Consider the following 14,064-nt stretch of genomic DNA (forward strand, 5'->3'; position numbering starts at 1 on the left):
GCTTCTGGGTTGCATTCCACAGACATCCGGTGGGGGGTTGTGTAGCAACATGGGCAGTGCAGGGCACAGAATATTGGGACTTTGCGCTACTGGTCATGCCTCAACTGTGTGCGCCTGTGCTATAGGGGCTGGACTTCCAGAGCCACCTAAAAAGTTTGACTATGGGGTATGACAGGCCCCTCCCACCACTCACTGTCAGGAACCCTCAGTTTTGTGGGACTTCATCATATACTCTGCTACTGACCACACACATACACCGACCCGCACATCCCACCCAGCACCATGCCAACAGCTACGCTACTGACACCACTTGCAGCCTCTCCACCCTCAAGATCCCTCCCCCACCGCTGTTCGCCAACCTGACCCCCGACTGTAAACCTGTGGCAACTAAAAGCAGGAGGTACAGCGGGGGGGACAGGGCCTTCATTCAGTCGGAGGTGCAGCAGCTGCGCAGGGAGGGGATCATTGAGCCAAGCAGAAGTCCTTGGAGGGCCCAGGTGGTTGTTGTTCGGACCGGGCAGAAAAATAGGATGGTCATGGACTACAGCCAGACCATCAATAGGTTCACGCAGCTTGATGCGTACCCCCTACCCCGCATTGTGGATATGGTCAACCAGATAGCTCAGTACAAGGTGTACTCGACCATAGATCTGAAATCCGCTTACCACCAGCTCCCCATCCGCCCAGAGGACCGCCCCTACACCGTCTTCGAGGTGGGTGGCAGGCTCTATCATTTCCTGCGCATCCCCTTCGGTGTCACGAATGGTGTCTGTCTTCCAGAGGGAAATGGACCAGATGGTGGACCAGTGCCAACTGAAAGCCACATTTCCCTATCTGGATAACATCACCATCTGTGGTCACGACTGGCCGGATCACAACACCAACCTCCAACGATTTTTCCAAGCGGCCAAAGCTCTGAACCTTACCTATAACAGGGACAAGTGTGTGTTCGGAACCACCCAACTCACTATCCTTGAGTATGTCGTGGAGAGCAGAGGCATTGGCCCTGATCCTGACCGTATGCTGTTAGAACTCCCTCTTCCCACCACCCTCAGAGCCCTCAGACGGTGCCTGGGCTTCTTTTCCTATTACGCCCAATGGGTCCCTCATTACGCAGACAAGGCCCGCCCCCTGGTCAAGTCTACCACTTTTCCCCTCTCTGCTGAGGCCTGTGCGGCCTTCAGCTGCATTAAAGGGGACATTGCCAAAACAACGATGCATGCTGTGGACGAGTTCATTCCCTTCCAAGTAGAGAGTAACGCCTCCGACTTCGCACTGGCTGCTACCCTCAATCAGGCAGGCAGGCCAGTAGCATTCTTCTCTCATACCCTTCGAGGCCCTGAAATTTGGCACTCCGCGGTGGAGAAAGAAGCCCAGGCCATAGTGGAAGCTATTAGGCACTGGAGGCACTATCTCGCCGGCAAAAGGTTCACCTTGCTGACCAACCAGCGCTCAGTTGCGTTCATATTTAGCAACCAACAGCGGGGCAAAATCAAAAATGATAAAATTTTGTGGTGGAGAATGGAACTCTCCACCTACAACTATGACATCCTGTAGCAGCCTGGAAGGCTTAATGAGCCCCCGATGCCCTATCCCAGGGAGCGTGTGCCAGTGCGCAGCTCGACCAGCTATACGCCCTCCATGCAGATCTTTGCCACCTGGGGGGGGGGGGGGGGGTCACCCGATTTTACCATGTCATGAAAGCCCGGAACCTGCCTTACTCCCTTGAGGAGATCAGGACGATGACCAGGGACTGCCAAGTCTGCGCTGAGTGCAAACCGCACTTCTACCGTCCTGAAAAAGCGCAACTTATCAAGGCCACCTGCCCCTTTGAGCGACTGAGTGTTGACTTTAAGGGCCCCCTTCCCTCCACTGACCGCAATGTCTACTTTCTCAACATAATCAACGAGTACTTGTGGTTCTCCTTTGCCATCCCCTGCCCCGATACCACTGCCACGTCCGTCATAAAAGCCCTGCGCCAGCTCTTCACTCTGTTCGGATATCCCTGCTATATCCACAGTGATAGAGGGTCCTTCTTTATGAGTGACGAGCTGTGCCAGTACCTGCTGGCTAGGGGTATTGCTACTAGTAGGACCACGAGCTATAATCCCCAGGGAAATGGACAGGTGGAGAGGGAGAATGCCACCATGTGGAAGGCCACACTTTTAGCCCTTAAGTCAAAAGGGTTGCCAGTCTCTCGCTGGCAGGAGGTCCTCCCCGAGGCACTCCACTCTATCCGCTCCCTGTTATGTACGTCCACCAATACCATCCCTCATGAGCGCCTCTTTTCTTGTCCCAGGAAGTCTGCCACTGGGACCACCCTACCGGCTTGGCTGACGTCCCCAGGGCCAGTGCTGCTCCGGAAACATGCGAGGAACAATAAATACTCCCCGCTGGTCGAGAAGGTTCACCTACTACATACGAACCCCCAGTATGCCTACGTGGTCTTACCTGATGGGCGGGAGGACATGGTCTCCGTCCGCGACCTGGGCCCTGCAGGAGCTGCAGACCACTATCCCGAACACTCCACGGTAACTATGAACCCTGTACCCACCGAGGTGTATACCCACCTGACACCACGCACACCAAGCCCTACACAGACTCCTCACGACACTCCCATACCAGGCGCCTTGCACACGCATGAGGGATCACTGACACCTCCAGTCAGGCCGGAACCAGCACAACCACCGTCTCTGGTGCAATCACCACCGGCACCTGTGCAATCACAGCCGGTGCTACATAGATCGCAGCGACAGATTCGACCACCTGATAGACCTATCCTGTAAATATACTTGTAAGAAACCTTGCCCCATGGGGACTCTCTTTTAAAACAAAGGGAGGGTGAATGTGGTGAACTACATATACCTGTCTGGACACGCCCCCCCCCCCCCCCCAACTGCTTCTGTGGCTTCTCCCGCAGACCCCTGTATAAAGGCGATTGGAGGCACTGCTCCTCCCTCAGTTTCCAGGATGTTGTGTGATGGTCTCTTGCTGCTGATAGTGCTCTCTCTTCCAGCTAATAAAAGCCTATCACTCGCCTCATGTCTCCGAGAGTTATTGATGGTGCATCAGGGCTGGAATGGATAATTACTGCATTTCACTTTGTGTAAAGTCAGCTGTCACCTACCTAATAAGTTACATTTCTCGGGTTTTTGGTGATGTCATAGTCAAGAATGGCAGCTTAAATCAGTAGCTCCTCCGTTAACCCATCAAATATAGCATTTTTCGAAAAATATTTGAACTGAAAAGAGGGGCAAGAATGGGGAAAAAGAATGGAAATAAGAAAAGCGACTCTGCGGAGCCTTAGGCCGAGAGTGCAGCGAGTGGCTCTTCTACCCGACCGTGTGCTAGCGAGGCGGATGCTGGTCCTCGTTCAGGCGAAGCAGCGAATATGATCGAAATTCTGAAAGAGATAAGGGAGTTCCAGAAAGATATAAAGCAGCAGCTACATGATATTAAGTCAGAGCTCGCCAACATCAATCAAAAAATAGCGATGGCAGAGACTCGAATTGAGAAGGTGGAAGATCGCGTTCAAAACGTTGAACAAATACTGAGTAAGATGATAAAAATATTAAATCATCAGGAAGGTAAACGGTTTGACCTGGAGGGAAGATCACGGCGGAAAAATATCAGAATATACAGCGTTCCCGAATGAGCAGAGGGCTTGTCTATGATGGAGTTTGTCGGAAAGTTTCTGCAGGACGTGCTGGAGCTTCCCTTGACTATGGAGCTGGAGATCGAGAGAACGCATCGCGCGCTAGTCCCAAAACTTACCTGGGATAAGCCACACTCAATAATAATAAAATTCCTTCAGTACAGTAGAAGCGGAGATTCTACGAAGAGCCTGGGGTAAGAAGAGGGTGTTTTTAGGCGATAATTTAATATATTTCGAACAAGATTACCCCCCCCCCCCACGGTCCTGCAGAAACGTAAAGAATACTCTGAAGTAAAGCGAGTACTAAAGCAAAAAAAGATTAGATTTCAAACTCCATACCCTGCTAAACTTCAAGTGTTTTATGAAGACGGGACGTGGTTGTACCAGACAGTGGAAGAGGCGACTATGGACATGGAGGCCAGAGGGTTGCCCGTCAGCATGATCAAACTGAGGGAAAGCCTGGCAGAGGAATTATCCTGCTCTGCTTGGGAAATAGTGCGAGCATTGAGAAGGCAGGAGATGGGAGGAGGCCGAGAGAAGTATATCAGAAAGAGATTGGGAGTTTTACAAAGGCAGTCCTCACTCCCTCCAGAAGAGCCATAAGGTTTGGCTAACTTTAAAAATGTTGAGAAGCTAAATGGAAGCAAAAGTAGACGGTGATATGCCTATCTCGAGAAATACTTATTATAATGTGGATTTTATATTACTTAGTTGTTATTCTTTATTCGCTCACTTACTCCTTTTTCCCCACCAAAATTAGAATATATATATATATGTAATATATGTGTGTGTGTATATATATATATAGGAGGAGTACACTGGGAAATCTTTTCTGTATGATGGATTTCTTCACTGACTTTAATAAATACTGCAATGGGGGCCCTCAACTCACAAGTAGGAGGAGTTATTCCCCACAGCTAGACATTTCCTCTAGCTCAACGCAGGGTCACCTACTAGAGACCTCAGCCTTGGAATCACACGTTCGTTGCCATTTTTGTTATTATTTGTATTTCTTGGTTCTTATTTGTTCAGGGTGTAGATCAATTAAGTTTTATTCTGCTAATTTCAATGATACATTGACAGATAAATACAGATGGCTAAGGACAAGATAAAATTCATTTCTTTTAATGTCAATGGGCTATTAAATCCAATCAAACTAACAGAATTTTCTCCAAAATGAAAAAAGAACAAGCCCATGTAGTATATTTACAGGAAACTCATTTAAGTTATAATGAGCATAAAAAACTAAAGAGAATGGGCTTCACTAATCTGTTTTTCTCCTCAAATAAATCAGGACATAGGAGAGGAGTTGCTATTCTTATCTCAAGTAAGCTAAATTTTGAAAAAGCATTCAAAATGGGAGATAAAGAGGGCAGCTATATTCTGGTAAGGGGGAATATAGATGGAAATTCAGTTACTCTATTGAATATATATGCACCCCCAGGAAGTGATATTGGTTTATTTCAGAAAATTACTGATATTATGGTAATGGAAACAGAAGGTCTCCTGATATGTGGGGGAGACTTAAATTTACAATTACAACCAAACTTAGACTCTTCCAATAGAAAAACCTATGAAACAAAATCTTTACATAAAGAAGTTAATACACTCTTTGAGGATGTTGGATTAATTGATATATGGAGGGACCTTTTCCCTGACAGAAGGGATTATACTCATTATTCTGCTCCCCATTCTGTATATACAAGTATAGACTATTTCATAACATTTGGAAAAGACAAAGACAAAATAAACACCTGTGGAATTGGGACAATAAGATGTAAGTGACCATGCACCTATATATTTATCTGTTGATTTTTACCTACAACCAAAGAATACTATTTGGAAACTAAATTCAAGTCTACTCAATGATCCATACTTTAAGGAACAAATTAAAAAGGAAATCGGCCTCTACTTAGAATTTAATGATAATGGAGAGGTTTCTCCTCCCATTTTATGGGATACTCTGAAGGCTGTCTTAAGAGGGAAAGTTATAGCGATATCATCATATAAGAATAAAACATTAGAGGAATTACAAAATAGGCTGAAGGAACTAGAGAAAAACACAAATTGAATTTGACACAGGATACATTAGGGGACATTAAAAGAATTAGGAATGAAATTAATAGTTTGGTTACGCAAGAAACCAGGAAAAAATTAATGTTTCTGAAACAGAGACATTATGAAAGTGGATCAAAATCTATGAAAATACTGGCATGGAAACTGAAAAAAAAAGATAGCAGAAAATCCAATTCATAGAATTAGGGACCCAAGAACGAAAATGATAAAAAATAAGCTAAGTGAAATTCAAGAAGCTTTTGAAGTGTTTTACAAAACTCTATATTCCAAAGTTTCAAGGGGAAGCATAACCCAGATTGACACCTTCTTGAATTTTCTAGAGTTACCCACTTTAAACGAAGAACAAAATAGAATGATGACTGCTGGCATAACTGAAGTTGAATTAAAAGCTGCAATTAGTAGGCTTAAATTAAGCAAGTCACCAGGATCAGATGGGTATACGGCAGAGTGGTATAAAGAATTTAAAAATGAGTTAATTCCTGTTTTACTCCCCACACTGAACAGGGCTTTAAAAAAGGCACAAATGCCACCCAGTTGGAAGTAAGCAATAATCTCAGCTACACCGAAAGAAGGCAAGGATAAAATGGAATGCAGGTCATTTAGACCAATATCCTTCTTAATGTAGATTATTTACCTCCATCATGGCCAAACGATTAGAGGAGATCCTACCCATACTGATACATAACGATCAGACAGGTTTAATATGACGCCAGATACAAGACAATATACAAAAACACTTCACATTATGGATCATATACAAAAAAATAAAAATCAGGGGAATTACTATTAAAGGGACAGAGCATAAATTGGCTTGTTACGTGGATGACATTTTGATCTATCTAGGGCAACCAACATACTCTTTACCTAAATTGATGCAATCCTTTGAACAATATGGTCAATTATCAGGATACAAGATCAACATAGATAAACCCAATTACTTTCATATTACTATAGCCCAACAAGAGAAATTGAAAGTCGATAACCCTGGGCATGGCACACAGAGTCTTTCAAATATTTGGGCATCATCATGCCAAAAGATTTGGCAAAATTATCAGAATGTAATTATCTGCCTTTATATAAAAAAATTAAGGAAGATATGACAAGATGGTACTGGATTCCTTTTTTAAGTCTCAGTTCAAGGATTGAGTCCATTAAAATGAATATACTGCCCAGACTGTTACATCTCTTTCAGATCCTACCAATAGAGATTAATCAAAATCAATTCAATGAATGGAACAAGATGCTATCGGCATATTTGGCAGGGTAAAAGGCCTAGAGTTCATCTCAAAACTTTGCAATTAGTAAAGGAAAAGGGGGGATGGGGCCTACCTTCTCTTAGAGATTATTATTTTGCAGCACAGTTGAGAGCTGTGATATGTTGGTGCAACCCATCATATGACACTCAATGGAAAAACATTGAGGAGCGGGTACTTCCCATCCCCACACAAGCAATTTTGGCTGATAACAACCTGCATAAATACTATGCATAAGTACCTACATAAATACTATTGATAACCCATGGATGAAATTGACTCTTAAAATATGGAAAACTCCTATAAAAGAATATAATCTCGAGGGAGATATTGCAATTCTTAAATGCTGTGCATATGACTCGGATTTTACACCAAATAAATTGGATGCTAGATTTAAGGACTGGACAGCTAAAGGAATAACAGTTCTTTGCAACATAATGAAAGAAGGAACACTGTTCAGTTTTGAAATGCTTAAAGAGAAACACTTATTAGAAAAACAAGATTTTTATCGGTATTTACAGATGCGACAATATGTTAATAAGACACTTAAAAATGTAACCAAGGCAAGTACATGCTTGATAAAGCTATTTAGGAAAGCATAAAATTCAGATAACAGTAATAGAATCATTTCAAGCATGTACAAGGGGTTGTCAAATGTTAAAATGCATTCGACTTCATACGTTAAAACAAAATGGGAGAAGGAAGGAGGGATAATTATATCTGAGGAAGAATGGACAACAATATGGATATATCAATGGAAGTGTACCAGTTCACAGAAATGGAGGGAGTTTGGATGGAAAAACTTGATAAGATTTTACACCCTGTCAGAAATCCCATTGTGATAGTAACTTCCCTATTTGCTGGAGAAATTGGGGAAATCGTAATGCAAATCATTATCATATTTTTTGGAACTGCCCTGTTATCAAAAACTATTGAAGGGGGGATACACAATGCCCTACAAGACATCTTTCAATGTGAAATACCCTTATAGAGTGAGACCATATATTTTGGATATATACCTCAAGAATGGTTGAAAAGAGATAAATATTTAATGAATATACTGTTGGTGGCTGGTAAAAAGACTCTTACTAGGAGATGGTTATCATAGGAGAGCCCAACTTTAAATACATGGATGGAAATTACAATGGACATTTACAAAATGGAGAAGATAACAGCATCTGTTAATCATAAGCTGGAACAATTTGATTTTTTAAAAATATTTTTATTAATTTTTTTAGAAAAACATAACATAATAATATTACATATGTTATGAATACAATAGATTTGAAATTGAGTTGGTAACAAGATAGCAATATCTTATTAAACTATCAGCAAAAAATGATCATACAATATCAATCTAATCTATATTGATTATACATGAAAAGATTAAAAATAATCATCAAAAGAAAAAGAAAAACAATGTAAAATATAAGAAAAAATGTATATTTAAGAAATAATAAAAAAACTAAACCTAAACTAACATGGGCAACAATAATAGTTTATAAGTATATGATAGTGTCAAAAAACTCCGGAACTCCACACCAGAACAAGAATAATAAGAGTAAAGGTCTGGAAGAAGTCAAATTAATTCATGTGAAAGTGTCGAATGAACGGTCCCCAAGTTTCTTCAAATTTAATTGATGAATCAAAAATAGTACTTCTAATTTTTTCTAAACTTAAGCAAGAAATAGTTTGAGAAAACCATTGAAATGTGGTAGGAGGATTTACTTCTTTCCAATTTTGTAATATAGATCTCCTGGGCATTAAGGTTACAAAGGCAATCATTCGTCTAATTGGAGGAGAGAATCGACTATCATCTTCATTTGGAACACCAAAAATTGCAGTGATAAAATGAGGTTGTAAATCAATATTCCAAATTGAGGAAATGGTAGCAAATATGTCCTTCCAATAATTATGTAAAGTAGGACATGACCAAAACATGTGGGTCAATGAAGCCACATCTAAATGACATCTGTCACATTGAGGATTAACATGAGAATAAAACCGAGCAAGCTTATCTTTAGACATATGAGCACTATGTACAACCTTAAATTGTATTAAAGCATGTTTAGCACATATAGAAGACGAATTAAAGAACAATTTGATTCATACTGGGAAAAATGGTTTAACTACATAATGCCTCATAGGCCTAATTTTATTCTCACAAATCAATGAATATGTTGTAATAAAAAAGATCGCTCCCTGCTTGTACATAGTTTTGTCTTTTTGCTTGTTTTTTCTTTCCACTCTTTTCTATTAATGTATACCTCAGATAAATACTTTGTGGAGATTTGTGATATATATGATTATATGATATATATGTCCAATGTCTGAAATACACCTTATGGAAATGCTTGTTTGATTATGAACTTCAATAAAAAATAAATTACAAAAAAAAATTACATTTCTCTTGCCCCAATGTTTATGCATGCCCCTCCCGCAGGCTGCAATGAGGGGCAGTATGAATGTACCTGTAGAGGCTGGCTCTGCTTGCCCTCCAACTCTGAGCAAACTCAGAACTGAGGATATTCTGCCTTGATGTAACTCGAACTGTTTCATGAGATACTTAGTGTACATGCCAGAAGCTTTGCTGATCAACATGCCAATCTGTTTCTCACTTCTGTCCCCACTACCATCGAAGACATCTTCAAAAGGCGATGCCTCAAAAAGGCAGTATCCGTCATTAAGAGCCCTCACCACCTAGGACATACCTTCTTTTCAGTACTACCATTGGAAAGGAGGCAGAGGAGCCTGGAGATCTGCAAAGATTTTAGGAACAGTTTCTTCCGCTTTGCCATCTGATTTCTGAATGAATGAACACTACTTTGCTATTCCATTTTTGCACTATTTATTTTTTGTAACTTACAGTCATTCTTATATTTTGTATTGGACTGCTGCCCCAAAATGACAATGTTCACAACGTACGCCACTGATAATCCTAATTATGATTCTGATTCATCAGTCTTGCTTTTCTAGCAATAGTGATAGTCAGAGGCCTGGTGTTACTGATCTTTTTTGAATATAGATTAATTTAACCTCATCCCAGTGACACGTAGAGCTTGAAAGCCCATCAGTGGGAGGAAATTTGTTAGGTTTTCCGGTTATCAGGTAGCATTACTTAGACTTCACTTAGGATACACAATGCAAATCATTCATCAGTGGGGCTTAGTCAGTGGTGTAATTGAGTTCCTCAGTCTCAATGACAATTTGAATGGTCATAATTAATAATTCATTCCCCTTCCCATTGTTTGTCAAATCAATTATATTTCCACTGCAGTAAAAACACTGCATTTATTCAGCAGTTCATTTTTCTCAAAACTTTGTTCACTTTCTAATACAGGTGTCCCCCCCTTTACAAAGGTAGAATGTTCCTATGAAACCTTTCTTAAGCCAAAATGGTGTAAAGCGAAGAACCATTAATGTATATGGGAAAAATTTTCGTAAAAGCGAAAATCCTCTTTGTAATGCGAAAATAAGTTACTAATGTAGGTCTTTTGTAAAAGCGAAGTGGCGTAAAGTAAACATTCGTAAAGCGGGGAACACCTGTAATAGAAAATGTTATGCTTATGGAATTGTTCAGTAACTAAGTTTGCATTTCATGTAAGTAAATCATGAGATTAATATTGCAAACAATATGACAGCCCAAAGCCAGTCTTACAGTATTCACATGTTGTCCTGGTGCTGATAGCTATGTGTGATGAACATGCTAGGAGTTGTAAGATACACCAAAGGGAGTGAGATAGATTTAATGATCCCAGTGATCTGGATTATGTGTTAATTATTATTTGTGTGAGGTCCATTAAGCTTCTGCGTCTTACTAGGAAAGTTTGGACCAGCTAGACTTACACCTGCTGGAATCTGAAAAAGTGAAAAAAGCCTTCAATGAAATCTAAAATCTTGTGAGATATACAGTAGATGAGGTGCATTTGAATATTTCCTTGTGAACAAACCTAGAACTGGGGATCATTGTTGTAAGATAAGGGTCACCTGTTTAAGACAGAAGCAAGGTATTTTTTTTTCCTTTCAGTATTGTGAGATTTCTGACTTCTCTTCAAAGAGCAGTGAAGGTAGGGTCATTGATTATTTTAAGGCAGAGTTAGGAAACTATTTGATTAGGAAGTAAAAGGTGAACTCAGGTACAGGAATATGGAGCCATCACTTTATTAAGGATAAGGCAGGCTTGGATGGTTGAGTGACATATCCCTGCTTGTGTATTAGTAAGTAGGGGTTGTGCAGGAATTGATACCAAAGTGATTAATCGACACAGAAATTGCATCAAGCATGTCAGATTAAATCAATTGAATATCTGGAGTGACTCAAAACAGCTTAGTGTTACATATCACTGTATCTAACTCATTGTAGCCTTCATTTTCAATTGCATAATGCTGGAGGAAACAAAACTAGTGTATGGCAAAGCCAGAAGGCAACGTGTTGAAGATGCAGTCACAGTTGAAGTTGGTTTTGCTGTTGCTGTTGGAGTGAACAATTTAGAGAGGAGTTGATGCAGAAGAGTTTCGATGCTCGTCCACCTAACCCAGGTGCAAGGATGGATCGCCCGAAGCGCTGAGCTGATTTGGTGAGGTTGAGAAATGCTTCAGGCTGTGTGGCCCAGGTGTGTTGCTGCGCTGGGGCCTGAGTCCTAGAGCAAGGCGTGACCTGGTGCTTAGACAATTTAAACTCCCTCCCAGACTGACTGGAAAGCCTGAGTGTGGAGGGAAGGGTTAGGCTGATTTTGCTCACTCTTCCACAATGTTCATTTGTTTCTCCGGTGGCTGTCGTCTATGTGGGTTTCACATGTTTTTGCCCTGCTGATATGATGGACTGAGATTGAGTCTTGGGCCTACTCTGTCTGCTCTGGGGAGTGGATCTAAGGACTCTGTCGTTTGCATGATGTGTGTTTTTTTTATCTTTCCCTGTGCAGTGGTTATGGTCTTTCTCTTTTTTAAAATTGGGTTCTTCATGTCTCTTGCTTTGTGGCTACCTGTAAGCAAACAAATCTCAAAGATGTATAAATCTCAAGGTTATTCTTTGATAATAAATGTACTTTGATGTTGAAGTGACATTTTGCCTGCAGATGATCAGAGTTGCTCTCCCAATACATTCACAGAAACAAACAAACTCAGCATGCCTCTAAAAATGAAGATCCTTGAGGGTTTGAGATATTTTGAGCAGAACCTTGCAGTGCCTTTAAAAAAACTGCTACATAGAGAGGATGATGGTTTCCAGTCCAGACTAGAGACTTTAGGTAGATAATTCAAGTGGACAATGTAGTACTGTACTGAAGGAAAGATGCATGTCACAGACGCTGCACTTTAGATGTGATGTTGATTCAAGGCCTTATTGGCATGTTCAGGTGAATGTTGAAGGGTTCATGATGTTATTTTGAAAAAGAACAGGGAATTTACACTGTTACCCCTGGCCTAAATTTGGTACACAACCGACAGTACATTTAGCCCTTGTCACGTTGCTCCTTGTGGGAGCTTGGGGTTGCATAGTTGGCTAAAACATGTCTTACATTACAACTTTTTTTCCCCTTAGGCTGTCCTTTGGTATTAAAGATGATTTGTTTCTACCCTGGTTTTGAGTCAAAGTCTTAGAGAATTACAGCTTGGAACCAGTCCCTTCAACCTAACTCATGCAATCTGATCAAGATGGCTGCCTGAACTAATCCTATTTTCTTGTGTTTAGCCTATATCTCTCTAACGTTTTCCTATTCATGAACCTTCCAAATATCCTTTAAACATTGTAATTGTACCTGCCTCTCCAACTTTCTTTGGAAGTTCATTCTCTGTGTGAAAAATTTTCACTCCTTATCTTAAACATATGCCCTCGGATTTTAGACCCGCCCACTTTGGGGAAGAGACTGTGATCTTTCAATCCTTGGGATCTCATGATTGTATATACCTCTATAAGGTCAGCCCTCAGCCTCAGCTTCCTACACTCCACGGAAAAAGAGCCCCTGCCTATCCAGTCTCTCCTTATAATTCAAGCCCTCCAGCTCCAGTAACATCTTTGTGAATTTTTTCTCCACAGATGGGGCAGGAGGTTACTGATGTGGCCAGCGGTGGGTGTGTAGTTTCTGACACGATGTTTTGTTGCTGGTTACACAGGTTTTTTTTGTGCTCCCAAAGCATGGGCTCAAAGTTCTCAGTACCATGCTCAATACACTGTGTCCACTTTGAGTGGTCTTAGGCCTGTGATTCCTAAGCACTATTAGGAACTTACATTTCTTCAGTGAAGCTTTAAGCATATTGTTGAATCTTCTCCTCTATCCGCCTGGAGATTTCTTTTGTGATAAACTTTGGAATAGATTGTTGTTTATTCAGTCTGTTGTTGTACATGTGAGTAACGGTCCGCTCAGTGGCACTGACTGAGTGTGATTAGGACCTCTGACCTGGAGATGTTGCTCTGGGAGAAGACATGAGCGCTGATTTGCTTCCAGTAAATTTGGATGAGTCTTGCAGAGACTATGGTACTTCTGACCACTGTTTCTTTTCTAAATTGCGCACTGCACAGTAACTAAAATGCTCCCACACGTGTAGCCTTTGTTGCAGTGGAGCTGGAATTTTCTTTTATATGATGTTTTATTAAAGTGTTGTGCAGTTTTCAGGCCATGTAAAAATTCCTGCTCAGAGCAATAGCTGGTCCATACAGCCGTAAAAATAATTAGAGGGAATATTGCTTCAACGTGTCTTGAGGTGCCTGCAATGGGTAGTCAGAAATTTAAAGACCAGAATTTACTGCTGCCTGGTTGATCATTACTTTAATCAGTTCAAGAGAAATGCAGCACAGAAATAGGCCCCACATCCATTGAGTCTGTGTCAGTCGCCAATTACCTATTTGCTGTAATGATACATTAATCTGATTCCTTATTCTCTGAGGTACTATTTACCTCAATTACACCCTGCAGGAGCAAATTCCACATTCCAACTGTCTCTGAATAAAGAGACTCCTCTTGAATTTCTTACTGGATTCATTTGTAATAACATGCTTCTAATCCCAGTTGTAAATGAGATATCAATTTCCTGTAGATTTCCACCAGCTCTATCTGCAGTTAGATTTGGTGCAGGTTCGGCAACT

General features: G+C 41.1%; 1 protein-coding gene across 1 annotated transcript in view; it reads left to right on the forward strand.

The window, feature by feature from the left end:
- Positions 1 to 2,468: 2,468 nt before the first annotated feature.
- ankrd24 (ankyrin repeat domain 24) overlaps positions 2,469 to 14,064 on the forward strand; it is a 186,678-nt gene continuing 175,082 nt past the window's right edge. The window contains exon 1 of the mRNA XM_059990880.1: positions 2,469 to 2,531. Coding sequence (XP_059846863.1) covers positions 2,469 to 2,531 — 63 coding nt within the window. The remainder of the gene's footprint in view (positions 2,532 to 14,064) is intronic.

The sequence above is a fragment of the Hypanus sabinus genome, chromosome 16 (assembly GCF_030144855.1).
Source record: "Hypanus sabinus isolate sHypSab1 chromosome 16, sHypSab1.hap1, whole genome shotgun sequence".
Taxonomy (NCBI): Eukaryota; Metazoa; Chordata; class Chondrichthyes; order Myliobatiformes; family Dasyatidae; genus Hypanus; species Hypanus sabinus.